The 23,236-nt window shown below is 61.5% G+C and overlaps 2 protein-coding genes across 9 annotated transcripts in view; one reads left to right on the top strand and one right to left on the bottom strand.

Annotated features, from left to right (window-relative positions):
- Positions 1–1,555: 1,555 nt before the first annotated feature.
- On the top strand, positions 1,556–7,608 carry GBX1 (gastrulation brain homeobox 1). Its single transcript, XM_015852690.3, has 2 exons — positions 1,556–2,147; positions 6,947–7,608. The coding sequence occupies exons 1-2, from the start codon at positions 1,688–1,690 to the stop codon at positions 7,465–7,467; spliced, it is 981 nt and encodes a 326-aa protein (XP_015708176.1). The 5' UTR covers positions 1,556–1,687; the 3' UTR covers positions 7,468–7,608.
- Positions 7,609–12,798: 5,190 nt separating this feature from the next.
- The window catches only part of AGAP3 (ArfGAP with GTPase domain, ankyrin repeat and PH domain 3), a 68,789-nt gene continuing 58,351 nt past the window's right edge, over positions 12,799–23,236 (bottom strand). For all 8 annotated transcript variants that reach the window (XM_015852790.3, XM_032442758.2, XM_085540752.1 and 5 more), the window contains 5 exons: positions 17,076–17,230; positions 16,579–16,669; positions 16,072–16,294; positions 14,057–14,312; positions 12,799–13,902 (listed from right to left, as the gene is read on the bottom strand). In XM_015852790.3, coding sequence (XP_015708276.2) covers positions 13,681–13,902; positions 14,057–14,312; positions 16,072–16,294; positions 16,579–16,669; positions 17,076–17,230 — 947 coding nt within the window. In that variant the 3' untranslated portion in view covers positions 12,799–13,680. The remainder of the gene's footprint in view (positions 13,903–14,056; positions 14,313–16,071; positions 16,295–16,578; positions 16,670–17,075; positions 17,231–23,236) is intronic.

Raw genomic sequence — 23,236 nt, 5'->3', positions numbered from 1 at the left:
GGGATTTAGCTTGTACCCGGTTAGCAGAGGAAAGCTGAGGACCCAGCAGTCAGTCTGCTGGACCCATTCACCCTCATTTACGTGCTCCACACAATTCTAGCATCCATTCACAGAACACATCGCTGAGGGCTGCGGGAAGGCAGTGAGCCAGGAGGAATCCGTGCATTCCTTCAGATGTCGCTGCCACCAGGGACCTCAGGGAGCCCAGCAGCCGCAGGGACTGCAGCTCTCAGCAGAGGCTGAGCACGGGGACACACAGGGCGCTGAGGGGGGAACTACCTGGGGGACGGTGGCTGCTCGGAGCGTCGCTGTGCCACAGAAAACGCCTTCAGGGTGCGCTTAGACACGACTTCAGCTCTGGCATCTTTCTGTTTCTGAGTGCTTCAGGAGGTAATCCTGATGCTGATATTCTTTTGCAGCAGGGCCTCGGTTGGACAGCGTTTGACACATTACATACCCGGGGACAGGTAGGAGCACAGCGCAGGTGTCAGGAGCAGTAAGTGCTGTGGCACAGGGACGGCCCCCAGGGCGCACAGCGGGGAAGGGCAGAGCTGCGGAGCCCTCTGCAGTTCTCTCACCTTCCACCGGTTTCACCGGCTCCGTAACTGCGCGCAGAAGCGCCCGTCGGCGCTCAGTCCGCAGCTGCATCAGTCCCGCGCTCCGGGGTCTTTGTGCAGCGCAGCCCGGCACATTATAACCCCGGTCCTGGGCCGTTCCTGCAGCTCGGGGAGGGCTGCTGCCTCCCTCGTACCTCCCCCCACCCCGGCCCGGCTGCCCCCGACGGAGCGGAGGGCCGGGATCCGTCCCGCGGCGCACGGAGGGCAGAGCGGAGGGGCGGGGGGACCCTCAGACCCACCGTAAATCCGCCCGTCTCGCTCCCACCCTACACCGGGCGGGACCGCGTCTCCAGAACCGCCCCCGCCGCCCGCCCCGCCGAGATCCGCTCCAAGCGCCGGCGGCGGCCGGTCCCACGGCGCAGCGCGGCGGGTGGCCGCGAAGCGGCGGGGCCGGACCCGGTGCGCGGCGAGGAGCGCTCCGTCGGGGCCCTCGGGCTCAGCCGTTAAGAGCCGCTACCGCCGTCAGAGCGTCGGGCCGGGCCGAGCCGCGGGCCCGGAGCGGAGCGGGGCCGGTTCGCCCCGTCCGTCGTCCCAGACTCGGGGGAGGCCGGGATGCGCCGCGCGGCACGGACCCGTCCCGTCCCCACAAAAGCGCCCTTGTGCTGGCCCCATAATTGCTAATCATCAATCACCATTAATAACAGCTGATGAGGCGGGAGGGGGAGGTGCCTTCCCAGGGGCCGGCCGCGCCGGGGGGAGCCGGGGAGCTCTGCCCCGCCGGAGCGGGCGCTGAAGGAGGAACTCGACCGTGATGTGCGGAAGATGGATGAGAGCAGAGGGCGACACCCCCGCCCGCCTTCCCACCCCACCCCTCCCCTCCCCTCCGCAGCCCGGCCCGGCCCCCCCGCAGCGGGGCGGGCGGGCGGCTCCGAGCGCGTCTCCACTCCGCCGCGCCGAGGCAGCGAGCGGGCGGGCGGGCGGCAGCTCTCGCCGGGCGCCGGAGCCCACGGGAGGCGCGGGGGCGGGGGCCGGGGCCGGGGCCGCGGCGGGGCCCGGGGGTGCGGCGAGTTGGCGGCGGCCCGAGCTCGCCGGAAAGTTGGTGCCGGCTGAGCCGGCGGCGCCCGCTCGCCATGCAGAGACCCGGCGGCCAGGGGACCGCCTTCTCCATCGACTCGCTCATCGGGACGCCGCCGCCGCGCTCCGGGCACCTGCTGTACACCGGGTACCCCATGTTCATGCCGTACCGGCCGCTGGTGCTGCCGCAGGCTCTGTCCCACGCGCCGCTGCAGTCGGGGCTGCCGCCGCTCGCGCCGCTGGCCTCTTTCGCCGGCCGCCTCACCAACACGTTCTGCGCCAGCCTGGGCCAGGCCGTGCCCTCCATGGTGGCCCTCACCACGGCCCTGCCCAGCTTCTCCGAGCCCCCCGACGGCTTCTACCCGCCGCAGGAGCTGCCCCCGCCGCGCGCCACCCCCGACGCCGGCTGCCGACGGGGCGTCGAGGGCCTGGAACCGGAGGAGCTGCCCCCGGGGCGCGACAAAGGGCCGCCCGAGCCGCCGCTGCACTTCCCGGACCCGTTCCCGGGCCTGGCAGGTAAGAGGGGTGACCCCGGGCCGGGAGCCCCGCGGTGGGCAGCGCCGCCCGCTCGCCCCTTCCTTGGGCTGGGTCCGCGCCCTCGGCTCCGGCTGCGGACGAGCGGCACCGCCGGCAACGGGCTGCCCGGGGCGGGACTCCTGACGGCGGGGCGCCGGGCGCGGGGTGCGGCGGGGCCGCGCTCCAGGGCCGCTCTCCGCTGCGCTTCCGCTCCGTCCCGTCGTGCCCAGCGGGGGGACCGGGCCCGCTGCCCTCCGCCCCGGGCCGGTCTGTGCCGGCCGCGACTCCGGCGGCTCGGACACAAACTCCCCGTTCTCCGGTACCGGAGCACGAACCGCCGCAGCCGCCGCTCGGGGCCGCAGCGCGGGGCGGGACGGGGCGGCGCGGAGCTCTCCGAGGTGCTGCCGTCGCGGCCGCTCGGTCCCGTCCCGGTGCCGGTCGCAGCTCCCCGTGGGGCCGCGCTGTTTAACTCGCACGGTGCCACGCACCGCGGGACGCTGGTTCCGGCCGAGCCCTCGCTCTCCCGCAGCTCGGAGCGCTCCGGGTCCCGCTTCCATCCCGGTCCCGCTTCCATCCGGGTCCCGCTTCCATCCCGGTCCCGCTTCCATCCCGGTCCCGCTCCGCCGAGGCGATGCTCGGGGCAGCTCCGTGGCCGCCGGCGGCCCCACGCCGAGCGCAGCCCCGCTCACCTTCGCTCCGGTTCGCCGCGGCCCCGGTTTTACCCGACGGAGCGGGCAGGCGGCGGCTCCTCTCCGGGCTCCCGCTCGTCGCTTCGCTGAGGCTGCTCCCACCGCGGCCCTCGCCTTTGTGAACATCCCCGGGTGCGCAGATCCCGCCCGGTGACTTGTTGCGCTGTTTCTCTGCCGGCTGCGGCTCTCGCTCTCTTCCACCTCTGCTCTCGCAGCGCGGGGATGGAGCTTCTCTGCAGCGCGGCTGAGACAAACCGAACGCTGCCTTTCTCTGGCACGGCCTGTCCTGAGCTCTGCCTCCTCCCCACAGCTCCGACATCCACCTTTGTCTCACAGTCTTCCCGGTGTGGATCCGTTCTGAGCAGCCTCTGCAGCTTCTTGCAGGGCTTGGCTGTGCTCTGTCCTCCCGTTACACTCCTGGGTAAGCCTGGCCGCTCTCCTTGCCCTGACTTGTTCCTTGCTCAGAAGGCCGTGGCACACGTGCAGGTAACCCCTGAAGCCACTCTCTGGTTTAGGACAGCTGAGGCATTTTGCCTCTCCTTTATTTCTTACTGAGCTTTGTTGATCCCTAAGCGCTGCGTGCTGGGTCAAACACCCACAGCAGTCCCACTTTTGTTTTCAAAGTCTCCTCAGGAACAGAACTGCCATGGCCAAAACCTGCATCTGTGTGATCACATCTCCCACTCTATAGGGATATATATGAGCTGCACTGTGGCTCCTCTGTACCTGAGCTCAACGTGTTGTCCTCCTGAGGGACTCACATGAGCTGTTCTGAAAATTGGACGTTTTTGATATTGAGAAATTGTGTCTCTGAGGCTCACCCTGTTGTGGCTGTTCTGATGATGGAAGCGAATGTGTCTCACTGCTGCTGTTCACTCGCTGCTGCCTGTTAGCAGCTCTCAGCGCTGTTCCTGCTCTGAAGTCATGAAGGATGCTTCCTCTCTGCCCATGTGAAGCCACGTGGGCACCTCTGCCCAGGTCCGAGAGGATTCCAGTATGTGATTTTTCTCTTGACTGTACCTGCCAGGGCCCACGGAGGCAGACAGCAGGGCTTGTTTTACCTACCGGGTCATATGGAAACCGTGATGGTCGCTGGGGGCTTTTTCTGTGATCAAGAAATTGAGGGAAATACGATTCCCAACAGTAATGCAGTTTTCTGTAGAATCCTGCCCATGGCCCCGGCCAAAAGCAGTTGTCCAGGGACGAGCAAGAGAGCATCATCCAGTGCAATACTTCCTACAGCAGCCTCCTGACACTGCACCTCAATGGCTGTCGTTGCTGTGTATGTATCAACCTTTGACCAATTCTTTTTCTGTGTTCTTACTTAGTCTCCTCAGGAGCTCACCAGAAAGGAGACAAAGCTGACATTATCTACAAGGTGTTGTGCAGATCTCTTATCTGTAGGAGAACCGCGCTAAGGGTCTCCTTTTGTCTGTCTGCTGACATGGAGTGAATTGCACTCTAAAGATTTAGATGCTTTCTGTCCCCAGCCTCCATTAGTGCTGGGGAGTCACTGCTCCATTTTAGGGTCGCTCTCTGCACCTACTGTGTTTCAGGCTTCCAGTTGTGGTCACACTTATTGAGAGGGGAGAGGAGTGTAGGGAAAGTGGTGGTAGGAAGCAGTGAATCCTGGGGGCTGCTTTGTTGCTACAGCTGCAAGGAAGATTGATGCCCAGGAAATGGCCCTCAGTGCACCCTTCACTTGTGTCCTGAGGGTGCATTTCTTCCTGAGCTGCAGAGATCTCCACCTACATCCAGCCTCTCTTGGGCCCATGCAGTAAATTCACGTTCAGTTAGGTCTGAGAATAATTCGGGTGGGGAAGTATTGTGTTGTTCCCTATAAATAAGCATGACAAGGAGCTCTTGAGTGTTTAGCAACGCAGGGCTCTCCTGGCTCTCACAGTACCCATTCTTGAGCCAGGTTCTCCTGACCCTGCTCAAACAACTTTGCCACCTGTAAGGCTGGAGCCTCTCCTCACCATCCATATCAAATCCATAGTGAGGAAAATGACAAACTGGGATTTTGAGAAGAGGGAAGAGATGGACCAATCCTCTTCTGGGTCTGTCTGCTGTCGTGTTGGTTTCTCAGTCACTACACTTTGCTTTGTGCCAACTTCACTACCTGTCTGAGGGCCTTGGAAAGCCTCAGCTCCAAAGGGATGGGCTCCACTGCCTCCATACTTCCTCCCTGAGGACATACCAGGTAGTAAATGGACCAACATACCAATTTTCTTTGTAAAAACATCTGATTTACAGACCACCGTGTAGTCTGAGTTCCTTCCTGCTTGCTCATCCCTTTTATAAGATACAGACCAGTTGGTGACTTTAAAACCTGTGCTCTGGCTGTGCATTCAGACAGCAGCTGCTTCACGAGCTGATGTGTTGCAGTTGGCAGCTCAGACTTTCTCCCATCTCCTGGTGCTCCATTTGCACCCACAGCAGCAAATCCCATCTCAGCAGCATCTCGTGGTGCACTGCTGGTCCTGTCCTCCATCAGTGCGGACAGGCAGAGTCCAAGCAGAGCTATGAGCACTCTTGGAGGAGGCAGCGATGTCCTCGTAAGAACTTTCTCATCTTGTCAGGCTTTGTGTGCCCACAGACAGGGCAAGAGCACAGAAATGGAAGCCCTCCTTCTTTTGGGCAGAGCAGTGCTTGCATGAGGCCATGCATGGGCAGCCAGGTGCTTTGTGTCACCTGCTGCTCATTTGCCCACAGCACAAAGTTTTCAGGTCATACATTTCCATGACCACAGGAGACCACTCCCCGCTCTCAGCCATCATGAAGAAAGCGCTGTCTATTCTCCCACATCAGAGCAGAGATAACGGTGTTTCTTTATTGCTGCACAAAACAGGAGGAGCAGAGACAGTTTCAGATCTCCAAAGTCGCTGACCTGCTCTTGGGCAGCCTTGGGCAGGACTGACAAGAGCTGTGGGAGCCCCACAACAACCCGGCTCGTAAGAACGTCTCCTGGGCTCAAGCAGTTTCTTGCAGCTGCTGCTCACATCTTTGCAACCCTCCACTGTCAGGCACTGTCCAGCCTCCCTCTGAGATAAAGGGAGCTTCTGGAGCACCAGTGGCACTTGCTGGTCCCCTGGTGCTGCTTTGAGACTCAGAGAATTGCTGCTGCTCCCTCTGCGTGTAGGATTGTATTGAGTGATGGTGCTTCAGCACTCTCTCCTTCCAGCTGCAGTTCCTGTCCCTGGGTTGATCCTGGAGATCTGGGTGGTTTCAGCATGAGGGCAAAGCTTTTTCATCTGTTTCTGGTTCCTCCTCTCTCAGTGATCCCTGGCTGTGGCCAGGAGCGCCTTTTCACTCTGTCTACTGTGAGGACTTTGTTGGAACCCTTCTGTCAGGATAGTGAATGGCTTCCAGGTTGCTTTCTTCTCCATTGCTCCCACTCACGTTCTTCCTTGCTCTATGGCTGTTTGACCATTCAGGCACCAGTTTGGACCACAAGAAACAGACAATAAGAATGTCTCCCCACTGCATCCTACCAGTATCACTTCAGGTGGCGTATCAGAGATGTCTCCTGGGGTCCAAATCCTTCCTTCTGCCTGGGGCGGTGCCTGGAATGAGGTTCTGGCTGTTGGGTGATGCTGACAGCCTCTGCTCTGCCCCATTGCACAGAGTGCTGGGGGAACTCCAGATTTGGTCATCAGCTGCCTGTGCTCCCTGGCTGTACCCCTCTGCTGCAGGGAGGGAGGTACGGCAGCAGACACTCCGTGATTGCCCTGCAGAGCTTTGCTGGCTGGAACCAGCTCGGGCTGCTGCCTGGGAAGATCCTGCAGCTCCACTGGGCTGACTCTTGATGGATGAACAGCGTTAGATGCAATGGGACGGGGCAAGGGGAGGGCTGGGCTGAGCGAGGAGCAAGGTTCTCATTTTCCTCTGGGGTTACAGAGGGCTGGACGGCCTCAAAGGGCTCCGTGGTGCTCTACTGGGGTGCAGCAGCTCTGTTGTCACAGCGGGAAAGGGGTGGGGGCAGATGCAGGTGGTGCCTCATCGTACCCCGCGGATGTGCGGGGTGTGCGGGGACAGCGCGGCGGGCGGGATGCCGGGAGGGGGCTGCGGGGGCTGCGGGTGCGGGCGCTGACGCTGTGTGCCCCGCAGACACCAAGGCGTACAGCTCGGACGAGGAGAAGCTGGAGGTGAAATCGGCAGCGACGCCGTGCAGCGAACGGGAGGAGGAGAGCTCGGCGGGAGACAGCGAGGAGGAGCCCTTCATGGACGGGGCGGCCGCGGCCTCTCTGGGCCCCAAGGGGAAGGGGAAGGGCGGCCCCGCGGCCGAGCAGCCCCCGCCGGGCTCCGGGGCCGGGAAGAGCCGGCGGCGGCGCACGGCCTTTACGAGCGAGCAGCTGCTGGAGCTGGAGAAGGAGTTCCACTGCAAGAAGTACCTGTCGCTGACGGAGCGCTCGCAGATCGCGCACGCCCTGAAGCTGAGCGAGGTGCAGGTGAAGATCTGGTTCCAGAACCGCCGCGCCAAGTGGAAACGCATCAAGGCGGGCAACGTCAGCAACCGCTCGGGAGAGCCCGTCCGCAACCCCAAGATCGTGGTGCCCATCCCGGTGCACGTCAATCGCTTCGCCGTGCGCAGCCAGCACCAGCAGATCGAGCAGGGGGCCCGACCCTGAACCGCGGCGGCTCTCGGACCCTGGGGCGGGCGGGGCGCCGGCAGCGGGAGGGGCCCGGGGCCGCTCTCACTCCTCTGTACATGTCCCTTATTTATTCCGTGTAAACTCTGTACATACGGCGGCGCGTCCGTCCGTCCGAGCCGCGGGGAGCGAAGGCCGCCCGCCCCCCGTTCACTCCTGCTCCTGCCCCGCCGGGCCGGGGCCGCGCTGTCCGTCAGCGCCCGCCCGTGTATAGCTGTGATTTCAATAAATTATTTTCTATGGAGCTTCTTCAGCGATAATAAGAGGGGAGGGCGGGGCGGGGCAGCGCTGCGAGGAGCAGCCGTGGGTTCTGGGGCGCCGTCGAGCCCGGTCCGGAGCCTGTGCTGAGAGGAGGGAGGGTCCGGGGCGTCGCGCCGGTCTCCGAACCATCCCCGGGGCCGCCCCCAGACGTTCGCCCGCTGCCTCTGCCGGAGCCCCTCCGCTGCACGCAGCCCGAGCAGTGCCCCAGTGCAGGAGGAATTCCTCCTCGCCCCCCGCCCAGGTGCATCCCACACGCTGACAGATGTGCAAAGTCCTTCAGGCAAAGCTCCTCCCATCCCTCAGCCTTGTGCTACCACTGACCCTGGCTGGTCCTGAGCTCAGTAGAGGCTCAATGTGAAGCTCCCTGCCCGCTGCCCCCAGGGCTGCTCCAGGCCCCCCCCCATCAGCTCTGTGCACGCTGACACTGACAGCACCACCAAGGCCCAGCAATGCAGCACTCTGCAGCTCTCTGTGTTCCAAAGCCAGGGGGGCTCTCATCACTGAGCTCAGCTCCAGGGCCTGATGAAGACCCAGTTTTGCAAAGGGTGCAGCTAAACAAACAGTGCTGGGCCAACAGTGCAGGAGGTTCTTTGGTTGCAGTGCCCCTCACTAACTGGATGCTTTGCCATGATAACTTTCACGATAACCTTTCCTGCTGGTTGGAAGAACGTCATCCACAGAGCTCACATGGTAGTAACAGCCAGTGCAGCCCCATCCCAAACAGGAAGAAAGTTTTTCTCTAAGGATGTAGGATGTAGCTGCTGTGACACTGTTGGTCATTGCACCCCTCCTTGGAAGACACAGCTCCTGAGGGTACGAGACACCCCGACAGCCACAGCTGATATCACAGTGGTACAGAAACAGAGTAATTGAGGCCATGAGCGCTTCGGGTCCTAGTTCCCCTCTGCCCCAGCAAGGCCACCCAGAGCAGGATGCCCAATGGCCAGATGGGACTGGAGAACCCACGGTCTGGATCTGTGTGCACAGCTCCTGCTGGTTTGCTGCACCACCCCCAGACACATTCACAAGCACCAAAAAAACAAAGCCTAACCCATTTCTCTGCTACCTGGGGGAGATTCCCTCCCTCTTACAGCCCTTCCCTCCTCAGCAGGTGCCTCCTTTAGTGAGGAGCTGGCCCCATGCTCATACAGCACAGCTGAGCTCTGTCAGCCCTGCAGCTGTGGAGCACAAGGGGCTTCTTGCATCCATGTTGGGGTGGATTCTGTCTCTGTCCCCTGCATCACTGAGCTGGAAAGGAGATGCAGCATTGTCTCTGTGGGCTCAGACTGCTCAAGTGCAGCATCTGTTGGCATTTACTGTGGATTGGGGGAAGTCCTCTGGCAGCTGCCCCCACCTCACTGCCCAGGGGAGCTGTGGTGCCCTTGGGGCACTGTGGCAGATCTGCTGGCACCTGAGAACTGTGGTCAGGTATCTCCTCCCTTCTTGGGTCCAGGTTGGGTTGAAGACAGAACATGAACTTATCAGCCTTATGTGGCTGCAGAAGGGACAAATGCCACCTGTAGAACTTGCAGCAGCTCCTGAGCAGGACCTGGGCCAGGCAGCGATGGGAGCAGCTGTGGAGGGGCAGAAGAAGATGATTGTGCAGCCATGAGCAGCGCTGTGTTACTGTACATGTGTGGGGTGTGAGCTACTGCCACTGTCACCCCGTGTGGCACAGCCCCGTGCTCTGAAACAGCCCACAGCAGCAGCTGGAGCAGTGCCACTGAAAGGTATGAAATGCATTTGAAGTGTTGGAGAGCCCCCTTTTCTCACCTGGTATTTCCAGCTGATGCTGCAATTTGGTGAGTCCCGCTCCAGGGACAACATCAGTTCATTGTGTTCTCACCCCCCCCCCACTGCCATGGGCTCACACAGCACCGCTGCTGTGGCTGCACTTTGTTCAGGGGCTGCTGGCAGCCAACTGGAGCTTTCAGCTGCTTAAAGTTATTTGGTTTGGGGCGTTTTTATTGTTGTCAGTCTGAGAACCATCGAACAGTGCAACCCTACAAACACTGATGTTAATGGAACTAAAAGTGCTGCGGAGAGGCTTAGTTTGGTGCTGATGGAAGGCACAGACTCAGTGCTGTCACCAGGAGCACTGAGATACAGAGCAGCTCAATGTCCCTCACAGTGCAGAACTGAGCTCCCTCTGAGCCTTGTGCATTGCAAGGGGTTTCCTCCCTCTTCACGGCAGTGAGTAAAACACTGCAGCACTCCAATGAATGCAGTGCATGGCATTGCCTACACAGCACATCGTGGCTCCTGCACATCCCAGCAGAAGAGCTGATGGGCCCAAGGGTGCCCATGAGTCAGAGCTGCAGGTGTTGCACCACTTTGGCTGGAGGGGGAGGAGAGCACCAAAACTGCAGGCAGTAAGAACAGCCCTGCTGCGATGGAGCCGATGGACAGGAGGAACCTGTGGGGGTCTGTGCTCCAACACCTGCTTAAAGCTGTTTGTTGGGGGAGGATGCTGAGGAACGAGTCCAGCTGACCCCAGGCATCTCCAAGGGTCCCCATCCCACAGTATCACTGGGAGCCCACCCAGGGTCTGAAGGCCGTCCTGGGAATCTGTTTTCCACCTGTTGAGTTGGAATTTCCCATTTATCAGCCCATGTGTGGTGCCCTGGAGTGGGTGGGGGAGGAAGGGACTGTCAGGTGGGCACCCAAACACACACACACACAGAGTACAGGGCAGATGTGGGTACACAGACACTGTACACACACCAACATTCATACATGTATATATTTATCTATATCTATACAAGACTTTTTTTGCCCTCTTGTTGCCAGTTTCATCCTCCAGCAGGGAATTCTTTCTGCACAGACCCACTCACTTTTTTACTTGGAAAATGATTCCTGAAGAATTAGGAAAATAGCAATGATTGCATTGGATGGGATGGTTATTGGTGTCCTGTCAGGACAGGGTTTTCAGTACAACACACACGGACTGTAACTCTCCAACAGTGATGCTGCACAGAGAGCTGCTGGCACACAGCACAGGGCTGTGCACTGCCTGGGCTCTCCTGGACCCGCTCAGGTGTGCAGTGGAGCTGCTGGAGGCTCCCGGCATGGAGCGCTGTGCTGTGATTTCCAGAGCTGTGCAGTGGTGGCTGGGCAGCCCCTCTGACCCTGCAATGAGGGTGCATGGCCCAATGGGGATGTGTGACCCCTGTGAGGTGGATTACACTGTGCAGCATCACCACTGCAAGAGCCCTGTTTGTACAGAACCTCTACCCCCATGGGGAGAAGGGCTCTGACTGCACATGGGTAGGACAGTATCAGCCCTTTTCATAGCATCAGAGAATGGCCTGGGGTGAAAAGGACCTCAGAGATCATCCACAACCCCCTGCTGTGGGCAGGGCTTCCAGCCACTGGAGCAGGCTGCCCAGAGCCACAGCCAGCCTTATCCCACTGGACTGGCACACGGGAAGGGGCAGGAGCTCTGACCACCTGCAGTGCCTCCACAGCAGCAGCAGCACAGCTCTGAGTGCAGGTGCAGGGGGCTGGTAGCAGGCTTGGCCATGACCTCAGCAGCAGAATGCCAGGGATACCTTACAGAGATCCCAAAGGTGCTCCTGGTGCCCAGGGCAGACCTGGCCGTGCTGAGATGTGCTCATACAGCCCAGTGGTGCAGCCTGAATGGTGACTCACCACAGTCAGTGCAGTGCAGGTGCTCTGCAGCTGTTTGGTGTCAATACTGGGGATGTAGGGCACCTGTGATTTCTGCACCGCTCCCCACAGCTCCATCTGCAGCCCCACACACCCCAAAGCATCACCACACTGCAGGGCAGGATGCTTTTGGGGTGCCTGCAGGAGCCATGGGGCACAGCCCCACGGTGACACAGCCCCGTCCCCCTGCCCTCCCAGGCTCTGACAAATGCCACACTGCACAGCTGGGCACACGGGCACCCGGGAGCTCTGCAATGAGTCACACGGGGACAGCCCATAGGGGTCACCCCAGCAGGGTGACAGCAGGTGGGTGTCCATGGGGCATCTCCTGCCTCCCGAAGGGGCTGTGCCTCTGCTCCAGACCACAGGCAGCTTCATCTGCAGGTCCCCTCCCGCTGCCCCGCAGCGCTCACTGCCCGCCGTGCCCCTACACCGGGTTGGGTGTCACTGCCACGGGACCCGGCTGCAGTGCTGTGGGTGCTCCGGGCTCTGAATGCTGCTACCGGGCACCGTGTGGCCACGGGGGGAAGCTCAGGGCTGTGTCCTCACACGGCCCCACGGGCACGGCCACTGCATTGACCCCAGGGCCAACCTGAGGGCTGAACGTGGGGCTGTGCCCGTGGCTGGGCCGAACCGGCAGCGCCCGGCACCGGGGACACGGCGGGATCGGGGCAGGGCGGGATGGGAAGGGAGGTGCCGGGGCTGGGCCGGGCGGGATCCCGCACGGGAGATGATGTATGGGCAGATGTATCAGATCGCACAAGATAAACAAGCAGTGAATTTCATCAGGGCCCATCATGGCTTTAATTTGGCTGCCTAATGAGTCAGATCCAGCCGCGCAGATAAAAGTTGTCAGAGCCGCAGCCCTAATGAATTTCTTGCCACTTGTAATCAAGGCAGCTTGTCTGAGGGGGATGATTAATGGGCCCCAGAGGAGCTGCCGTCCCTCGGCTTCCATTCCCACTAATGCAGTCGCCAGGAAATTAACCAAACCCAGCACCGGGCCGGGGCCGGGGAGCGAGTGCGGCTGTGCGGGGGCAGCGGAAGGACCGGGCAGGAGCGGCGGAGAACGGGGCAGCCCAGGAGGGGCAGCACGGACCGGGACCGTGAAAACGTGCCGGCACCGGAGGAGGGAACATCCCTCACCGCAGCGTTCAGCGGAGCTGCCCCACCGCGAGGGGAGAAGTGGAGCTGGGAAGGGAAGGGAAAGGAAGGGGGGCTGCAATGGGGTGCCTGCAGTGGGGGAGATGCTCACAATCCCCCACCCCGGTGCCTCAGCACCGATGTCAGCGCCGGTGAAGGAGGAAGGGCTGAAGGTCCGTGTCTGTGCCACGAGCACAGCGGAGCACGGAGCCCCAGGGCAGCACACGGAGCCACGCCGGCAGGAAGTGGGTGCTTTATTGGCCTTCATCTCCTTGGCTGCAGGTAACACACACAGGGCAATTCATGGCAAAGAAACACTATATACAGAGTGTCCATATAAATATTTCCAATGTACACTTTATACACAAGTGATGGAGACGTTCCGAGGCGGCGCTCGAAGCCTCGCGGTCCCGGTGCTCAGCTGCAGGACGGCCCCAAGCAGAGCAGGAGCTCCGCTCCACCCCCTGCTCAGCCACAGGGCAGCAGTGGGACCCGATGGGGTGGGATGGAGGCACTGTGCACGGCTCAGGGGCTTCAACCTGATGGGACAGTGACTTTACACAGACAGACAGACACACGGGCCCCAGAGCGTCCTCTACCCCCCTGGTAAACAGTGGGGCTGAGGGGTCCGTCCAGGGGCTGCAGGGAGGGACATTCCCTTGGCATCAGTGGGGGGCGGGGGGGCAGTACCAGCAAAGGGACCCCCATACTGTTCAGAAGCAGAGAGGGGCAGAGGGCTGCAGTTACGTGTAGACCTCCCACTGCCCCCCGCTGCCCCACTGCACTGGGGCACCTCGTGGCCAAACGGAGGGCAGAGGAACAGGGGCAGAACTGGTCCTCCCCAAACCACTGCCCAGGGGTGGGCAGCATCCCAGACCACCTCCAGCCCTGCACTACCTACATGTGAGCGTGGCGGGGGCACACAGGAACTGTCTCTCCTTCCCCTGTACCGGTCATGAAATGGGGGTACTGAGTCCCCATCCAGAGTACTCTCCGCACACAGACAGCGCTGGGCCTGCACAGCTGCCCCTTTCAGAGCCCCCATGACCTGGGCACAGCACAGCAGGGGTCCACGGGGGGGAGCACACAGGGAACAGCCCTCGGCCCCGCTGCAGGGCGCTACACCGCGCTGGGGCTGGCGCTGAGCTGGGGCGGCACGGCGGTGCAGGTGTTGTTGTTGGCGTTGGCGTTGCGGCGGGGCAGGCTGGGGGTCAGCGCGGCGCCATCGCTGGGACAGCCGTGCTGCAGCAGGATGTCGATGCACTCCTGGCTGCCCGCACGGCGCGCGTAGGCCAGCGGGGTCAGACCCCGGGCATCCCGACTCTTCACGTCCACCCCGTACTGCACGGGAGAGAAAGCAGCCGTCAGTGGCACCCGCGGCTCATGGCTGACTCCATGGCACCGGGGTGGGGGGATGGAAGAAGAGGGGAGCAGCACCCCACGGCACTGCTGGGCTGGAGGGAGCCCAGGGGAGCGGGTGCTGTCACAGCCTTACCCAGATGAGCAGCTGCGTGAAGACGACGTTGGCCATGGCGCAGGAGAGGTGCAGCGCCGTGCGCCCGTCGCCGTCCCCGTAGGTCTCGTTGACCTCCTCCTTGGTGCCGTGTGCCAGCAGAGTCACCACCAGGCGCAGGTCGTCCTCCACCACCGCCCGCAGCAGCTGCTGCCCCAGCGGGATGTCGGACTGCGGCAGCGGCGCCAAGAACAGCTTCTGCTCGTACTTAGCTCGGATCCAGCGCTCCTTCTCCTCCCTGCGGGTGGAACAGGGTCACACGTGCACCAACACAGCTGGGCTGTGCCGTGGGGCGGGTGCACCAGCACCACCATTCCAGCATCCCGTGTGTCACACGCAGACACCACCGCACGCTCCCCAGCAGTGCCACGTGTATGGCTGCCACCGGGGCTCCGTGTGCATCACACTGCTCCCAACACACCTGCCTGCACTGACCCACAGCTCCGGGCACCTCCGGGCACCTGGAGGTTGGGATCGTGCTCACACCAGGGCTCCAGCATCACCCTGCGGTGCCCCTCGTGTCCCTGCACACACGGCCCCACACTGCCCTGCCCGCCCCGTGCCAGCCCAGTGCCGGCCGCCCGGTCCCTCCCCCGGCAGCAGCGCTGGCCGCCCGCAGCGCTCGGTGCCACGGGAGCGTTATCGCCGCCGCCGTCTCGCCTGCAGCGAACAAAGGCTGCGGCAGCGCCCGTCCCGCGTGGGGCTGCGGGGCCGGCGGATCGATGCGCGCCGTGCGGCCGCTATCTGCTGCCATTCTATCCATCTGCATCTGCCGGGCGGCCATCAATGCCCGGCGCTGAGCATGCTCACTGCCGCCAACCCCTGACCCGCTCTTATCCGTTGATAAGCGGCAGAATGGGCTCTTGTCGGGATGAGTGACAGCGGAGCCGCTCCGATAGGGACAGACAAGGGCCTGAAAGGGACGCACCCCTGAGACCCGCAGCCGCTGCCAAGTGTCTGTTAACCCCTTGTGCCCCGCAGCCGGCCGGGCTCCGGCAGCAGCGAGCACCGTAACAGCGGGTGGGACAACCCCCCGTTTGGCCCCGTCTTACCTAAAGGCACAGTGTAAGAACGGGACAGACCTTCAGCAGGGTCTGCTGTGACAGGACGAGGGGAAATGGTTTCAAACGGAAGGAGGAGAGATTTGGACTGGAAATAAGTTAGAAGTTGTTCACAATGAGGCACTCAGGTTTGCCCAGAGATGTGGTGGGTGCTGGAAACACCTGGAAACGCTGCAGGTCAGAGGACGGGGCTCTGAGCAACTGCTGGGCTGTGGATGCAGCTGTGCACTGCGGGCAGCTGTGTTAGATGGCCTGCAGAGCTCCCTTCCAACCCCAACCACTGCATGACTCTGGGATTACTGCATCTGCGAGTACTGCGTCCAGCTCTAGAGCACCCAACACATGGAGGACATGGAGATGCTGGAGCAGGTCCAGAGGAGGTCATGAAATGACCAGAGGGAGCACCTCCCCTACAATGACAAGCTGACAGAGCTGGGTCTTTTCAGCCTGGAGAAGAGAATGCTCTGAGGTGACCTTATAGCAGCCTTCCAGCACCTGAAGGGGCCTACAGGAAAGCTGTGATGGACATTTTATAAGGGCAGGTAGTGACAGGACCAGGGGAAATGTCCTTAAACTGGAAGAGGTAGATTTAGACATTAGGAGAAATTCAGTGCTGTGAGGATGGGGAGACACTGGAACACGTTGCCCAGTGAGGTTCTGGATGCCCCTCTCTGGAAGCACTCAAGGCCAGGCTGGATGGAGCTCTGAGCAGCCTGGTGTGGTGGGAGGTGCTCCTGCATTTAGCAGGGGGTTGGGACTGGGTGTTATTAAAGGTCCCTTCCAACCCACATCATTCCATGAATCTCATTCTGTGATGCTGTGACATCCCAAGAGCAGACAGACCCTGCCACTGGCACAGCTGTGGTCTCTGCCCATCTTCTGCTGATTGCTCCCAACCTCCCCGCCTGTGAGTCCCTGCAGTGCCCATCCCCTTACCGGCTGCTCTCGGGGGTTGGTTTGGGGTACCCCTCCACGGCTCCCTCCCAGACAGCATTGGCCAAGGCGTTGCCGATGGCGGCCATCAGGGTGAGCAGCTCTCCAGGCCAGTCGTCCAGGTCCAGCGAGCGCACGCGGGAGAGGTGCGTGCCCAGGTTGCGGTGGATCCCAGAGCACTCGATGCACATCAAGGCACCCAGGTTCAAGCTTGCCCAGTCAGGATCTGCAGGAGGTGACATCAGAGGGCACGGCCAGCACGGGCACATCAGCCTTCTCCCCTCCCATCCCCTCCCAAAGACTCTCCCGGGCATCCCCATGGCACAGGGGCAAGGACCCCAGGGACCAGCAGGGCATAAGGATCAATCCTGCAGGGCCCTCCCCACCCCTAAGACTGGGTCCCTGAGGAGGGGACAGAGCAGCCCCACAGCACAGATCCACCTGGGGTCAAGGAGGTGGTGGTGCCATCCCTGCCCACCCCTCCAGCCTCCCCAGCACCGTGTTCCTTACTGGGCGCATCGCAGTCCACACAGAAGCTGTTCCCCCGCGCGGTGCGCACTGCCTGCATGGCCTGTGCATCTCCCTGGCTGCCCAGCCGTGCCTGCAACAACACCGCAGCAACCTCAGGTGGTCCCACAGCGTCCACTGGGCCACCAGCCCCAGGGTCACCACCCCAGAGCCATCGGGAGCCCCAGTGTTGTGCTCCAGGGATGAGCAGTGCAGGGTTCCTGAACAGCGGAGAGATCTGGAGGGAGCTGAGGGGCAGGGCTGGGGGCCAGGAGGAACGGAGCTTCCCGAGGGGCAGAGCAAGGTGAGGGGGCTCTGTGGGGCACAGAGCAGCTGGGGAGGGAACCCAGAGAGGTGATGGGAACACAGGGAGGGAGGGCCACAGGGACGGGACACGACTGGGAGCAGAGGGATGAGGACACATTCAGCTCAGGGCAGGTGTGGATGCAGCAAAGTGGACACCAAAGAGGAAGAATGAGGCAGCCTGCAGCTGCCCTTACCTTGTTCTTGCTGCTCTCACAGCCCTGCAGGCTGGCCAGGATCTGACTCTCGATGGCCTGCACCCAGAGCTCCCGCTCCTCTGACGTTGAGGCCTCAAAGAGCCACGTCTGGCCCGTCAGGGACACGATGATGAACTCAAAGGGTTCATCTGGCTCTGCAAAACAAAGGCGGTGGCACGGTCAGGGCTGTGCCCTGCAGGCTGCAGCCATGGCACGGACAGTGGTGTCCCCAGGGGAGGCACAGGGAAGGCATGCAGGGGGAACCTGGGGGTCACAAGCCAGCCCGGTGCTGCCGCTGCACAGCTCCATCTCAGCACACTTCCTCTTGCCACACACCAGCACCTGCAGCCACATTCCCTATTGCCCTGGGCTGTGAAACACAGGAATGCTGTGGGTCTGTGAGCTGTTGGAGCCCTGCTCTCCATGCCCTGCACCTCCCAGCGCCTGGAGAAAGCTGCTGCCAATGGGAGCAGCCCCTCTGAGGACCTGCAGCCCCCAGCTGCCCATCATCCCCAGGGGGTGCCCAACACAGCACAGTGTCCAGGCCCTGCAGCAGTCCCAAAAGACGCACTCCATTATTAAAGCCCTTCTCTTGCTGTGAAACACGAGATCCAATTCCTGACCCCTCATCTCTGGAGAGGTATTTCTGGGGAGCCCCACAGGCTGCACACGCACTTGGAGGTCAGGTACAGCCATCCGTCTGGGTGCAGGCAGGGGCTCAGGGGTGGTGCAGAGCATCCCCGCATCGAGTGCAGCAGGGGACAGTGAGCACCCACCAGAGTATCCCAGCGCCCTGCACATAAGGAAAAGGCCCCAAACAACCAAAAGCTGGACCCAAAACGTGGTCTTCCCCCTGGCAGCTGCTGGGCTCTGTGCACTGCCATCCCATCCCGGGCAGAGCTCAGCACCACCCAGCCGTGCGCCCAGCGCCTGCACCCACCTTTTATTGCCAACTCCGGTAGTTAGTGCAGTAAATGACTTAACTAAGCGGGGCCTGAATGGAATGACTAATAAACGTTATGTCACAGCACACGCTTCAGCTCATAGCAAAATGATTTGTAATTACCTAATTAGCGTTATGCAAATAACACCCTCATCTCCATAATGTGCCTTCCCAGCTCTCTATTAAAAGCAGAGTCAACCGCATGGCTCCGGAGGCAGCGCGGGGCCAAGAGCTCGGTTTGGGGCTGTGCCTGGGGGGTGAGCAGGTCCTGCCCCACAGCTGGGGGGGCAGGGAGGGCAGCGGGAGGTTGGGGGCTGCTGTCCGGAACCCACAGACCCAATGGGGGAACTGTGAGTTGCTGGAGAGCTTTGGGGGCTGTGCCCACACATGTACCCCATGGCTGCTGCCAAGGGAAGGCTCCGAGGGGAGGGATGGCTGTGTCCCATTGCAGACTCATGCTTTGCTTGGAGGACCATCGCTCACAGCCCTGTGCCTCCTCCTGCGCAGCTCAGTTCTCACTCTGAACAACGAGAAGGTAAATGTCATCCCTGTGCCATGGTGCAGTGCCACACTCCTCACACAGGCTCAGGGTCCCACGCTTCTTCTGAAACACCCAGTGAAGGACACCCAGCTCTGTGCTGCACCCTGCAGTGCCCAGCAGCACCTGTTGGGGTTGGGAGCACGGATAGGGTCAGGAATGTGGAGCCTGGTCCCATATCAACAAACCTTGGGAGGATGGAGCAGCCCCATGATGAGGGTCCCAGGTGCAGCGCCAGCTGCCTGCCCTTGTCCATGGATGGGGACGCTGCTCCGTGCACTGCACCCTGCACTCAGCTGGGGAAAGCTGCCAGCACCGCTCCCCTCCTGCAGAATGGGAGCTGTGGGGCAGCACGGGATGGGGCAGTGGGTGCCAGCAGTCACACTGCTGGGCTCGTCCCCTCAGAGCTGCCCTTTGCTTAACATGAAACGATGCTTTGCACTGCCCTGCCCCTACCTCCAACAGAGTGCACAGCACAAAACCCTGCAGTCAGTGCAACTCTGACCTGAGGGATTCACTGTGCACGTCCAGGGATGGCCAACGCCAGCTCAACATCAGCCCCGTTCCTTCCTCCTACTGCTCAGTACCTCTGCACAGAGCTCCACTGCAGCACAACCCCCTGCACCAGCAGAGCCAGGGCAGCACAGCCCTGCCCTGCAGTGCCCACCTGCCTCTGGGGCAGCTCTGAGGTTGGGGTCCCAGGCCCAGGGTGCTCCCGGGCAGACAGGGGACACCCCTGGGGCTCTGAGCACATTCTCACCCCGGGGTCATTCTGCAGCCCTGCAGCCCTGTCCCAGCACTGCAGCCTCCCTGTGCACGCAGCCAGACCTCAGCTCTGTCCTCCTTTGTGCCGCATGGATTCCAGCCCAGCGCTGAACAAAGGGCTGCTGCTCCCACAGCCCGCCAAGAGCGAACAAAGGGCTGCTGCTCTGCTTCCATTGCGGGCTGCTTCCTGCAAGGGAAAGCACCATAACTCCCTGCAGCAACTCGGGGCAGTGCTGTGGGGACGGAGCTCCTGAGGGGCTCGGGAAGGCTGTGGGATGGCAGCAGGATGGCAGCAAGGAGCTGTGGGATGGCAGCAGGATGGCAGTAATGGCTGTGGGTGACAGGGAGGGCTGTCCCAGCGCTGCTGCAGCGCCCATCTCCCATCATCTCCCCTCTCCCGGCCCACAGAGCACTGGTGGGAGTCCATTACACGGCTCCATTAGAATTAGTGGGCAGTAGAAATGAAGGAGCTCGCCTCTCTCCCTCTTGATGATTTTTTGATGATGTTTTAAAGACTGAGCTCCGTGAAGAGCTGCTGAGCAGAGCTCGGCGCGATGCAGCTCTGCTAATGGGCGTTAACCCCCCGACCCCGCTCCAACGCTGCCCAGCAATGAGTGCTCCAAATGAGAGCAAAATTAACGAGGGCATCGTGCAGTGCCAGGATGGGGCAGGGAGCGCAGCACTCGGATATGGGAAGTGGCCACATCACCACACTGAGCAGGGTGGGGGCTCCTGTGCGCAACTGGCCCTCAGGGACACATCGTCCCCAGCCCCACAATACACACAGCCCTGGGAGGAAACAGCTGTCCATAGAGCCACGGAGCACAGCTGCCCGGACTAAAGCTGCCCAGCAGAGCACGGAGATGGCACTGCCACCTTGCAGCAGGGACACCAGAGGTGGAAAAACATGGGAAGAAGAATGGGGAGCAACAGCATCCCTGAGCTCATGCCGAGGCCTATTTGCTCAGCTCTCAGCAGGGGGATCTGAGCAGAACCGGCACCTTTGGGTGGCTTTAGCACTTGGTGGAACACACGGACCTGTCCTGCCGGGGAATGCTCAGACCACCTCTGCAGTAGTGCAGAACAGCAGAGCACAGCGGAGCCCTGCAGGGCCCCCACGTGCAGCACAGGAGGTGGCAGTCCCCGCTGCAGGGCACCTTCCCCAGGCTGTGCCCCCAGGGGGTTCCCGACCCACAGCTCTGCTCCTCTGCTGCTGAGCCCCCGCAGTGCCCAGGAGCGGGCAGCCGGGCCCCCAGCCCCGGGATGCTTGTTTGCAAGCTGCCACTGTACCACATCATTATGAGGTGTTTGGGATATCAACAAATTAGCAGGCGTCTGGGAAGAGAAGGATGCAGCACCATTCGTAAATGTCAGCTCGCTGCCTCCTCATTTTGCAGATCATTAAACCCAATATTCCTAACCTGTATTAGTGCAACGGGGACGGGCCCCCTCCACAGTGACGAGCCGCCAGGAGAGCTGCAGAACATTGCTATGGAGACCCTGCAGCGCTCCCGGCCCTGAGCCAGAGAGTCCTCCACGGCCCCACGCTGAGCCAGCACCTCCTGCCCTGCCCTGCCCTGCATGAGGGTCGTGTGGGGCTGGGGGCAGTGGGGCTGGGGGGCTCTGTGCAGTGACATCCACAGAGATGTGCAAACTCAGCTGGGCAAGAGCATCCACCCTGGGGCCCCGAATGTGTGCACACATGTAAGTGTGCACAGTGGGGAAGGACAACGAAGGCAGCTGAGCAAGCGCAGCCAGGGCTGGATGATGCTCCTAAGGGATGCAGAAGGGGCGTTGAGGGTCCCCATGGACTGGGGCTGTCAATCTGTGCATGGTGCAGGGCATGCAGGCAGCATGTGGGGCTCAGGGGCACCCACAGGGCAATGTCACGCACATACTGTCCTGCAAAAGGCAGGTGGGGGCAAAGCATCGCATTGAGATCCCAGCAGTGCGGTGTGCATGGCTTAGCCCTGCGCTCACAGCTCAGCCCTGTGCTTGCAGCTCATCCCGGTGCTTGCAGTTTAGCCCTGTGTTCAAAGCTCAGCCCCATGCTTGCAGCTCAGCCTCGCTCTTGCAGCTCTCTGCCGTCGGCCCCGACAGCCGCTGACAGTTGGCATTAATCACGCACCGCGCCCCAACACAACTCTTTACTGGCCATCAATTTCCCATGGGTTTTAAAACTAAAAAACAAAGACAAAACCGCGTCGTTTGGCCGCCGCTGAGCAGCACATTAAGGGGCTGTCAGCTTCTCGCCATGCACCCTGCATCACTCTTTAAGCACATGAGAAGTTCATTATCCCTGGAGCTCTGGCAGCCGCAGGGATGCTGGTGCAGGGAGCGTCACGAAGGTGCTGCGCTGACTCACGGCCCAGCGCCGCTGCCACCAAACAGAGGCACCGTGTGGGCACGTGGGGGGCTCAGGGCCTGGCTGCAGGGATGGGCACTGCTGCCCATGGCTCGCTGTGTCCCTGCAGTGCCTGCAGCCCAATGCTGGCACACAGCGCGGTGCTGTGCAGTGCTGTAGCGGTGCATGCCGCAGCCACGGTGCTCCTGCAGCCCGCGCAGCGCTGTGCTGCTCAGTGACAGCCCGGCAGCCCAACAACACGCCTGCCAGAGTTTGCTGATGCTCCCTAGCAGCCTGACACGGCGCTCTCTTTAACATGCGCCCATGTAAAAAAGCAACAGCTCGTTTGATTTATGATACTTCAGAACAACTAAGATTCAATTGCTCCGCACGTCCCCGGCTCTGATTACCTCCTAAATGAGATAAACCGATGGCAATTTATCCCCAGACCTCACCAACTTTCCCAGGATGCTCACCTGAGCTGCGTGCCCGGTGCACGCAGGTTGGGGCTGGCTGCAGCTCTGGCTCTCCCCTGCTGCTTGCACCCGCCTGCAGGGCCTCACAGTGGGGCTCTGCAGGGTCCCGTGCAGTGGCTCTGCTTGTGCAACCATTCTGTGCGCCGTGCCCAGGTCCCCCTCGTGTCCCCACCCCAGCAGGAGCAGCACTGGGGGACGCTGGCTGAGATGCAGAGCACTGCGGCCCCACTCTGCACAGCAGTTCTACACTTGCACCGCGCTGGCTGTGTGAAAGCAAAGAGCTCAGGTGATCCTGCTGAGAAATACTGCTGGTAAATGAGCAAAAGCAGCTAAAAAAGATGCAGTGAAGGATCAGCCGTATGAACACTGTCCATGACACCAGCCATCAGCCAAGCCTACAACATGGGGCAGCGCTGAGCCCCAGGTTTACCACAGGAGCTGAGTGCAGATGTCAGGACGGGGGGATGGAACCTCACACGGAGGCTCGTTACTCTGGTTTGCTCGTTGCTCGTTTGGCTTCTGATGCAGATGGCCACGCGGTGACCTGGCTGTGGCTGCAGCCCAGCACACAGACCCCAGCCCTGCCCCAACCTCTTCCACTGGGATGAGGGATAGGCCCCGTGCTGCAGGATGGGTGCTCCAGTCCTGTGCCAGCTGGGTGGGCTGTGAGGTCCCTTCCAACCCAGCCATGCTGTGAGTCTGTGAATAGGAGTGCCTTGGCTCTCCCAGTTGTGTGGAGCAGAGACACGTGGGGCACTTCCCAGAGCCATCCTCAGGGTAGATTACCACGAAGGACAGAGCTGGAGCCATGGGTGTCTGCTGCTCACAGCCCCTGGAGCTGCACAGGAGCAGCACACTCTGCCCAGGTGCCAGGGGCTGCACTCAGGAGCCACAGCTGCCAGGTCTGCGCCGTGACAAAGTCGGGAAGCTGATACCTCCCTGGCAAATAACGTTCCGTGTTGATGAATGTGAAGCAATGCACCTTGCAGGAAAAAATGACATTACTCCAACAGCTGACAGGGCTCTGCATTAACTCCGTCAGCCCAAAGCAGGGCTGGGTACCACTGCACAGCACAGCACAGCACCACAGGCAGG

This window comes from Coturnix japonica, chromosome 2 (genome assembly GCF_054131305.1).
Source record: "Coturnix japonica strain WE chromosome 2, WE-NBRP24, whole genome shotgun sequence".
Lineage (NCBI taxonomy): Eukaryota > Metazoa > Chordata > Aves > Galliformes > Phasianidae > Coturnix > Coturnix japonica.
This window is presented reverse-complemented; position numbering and strand designations above follow the sequence as displayed.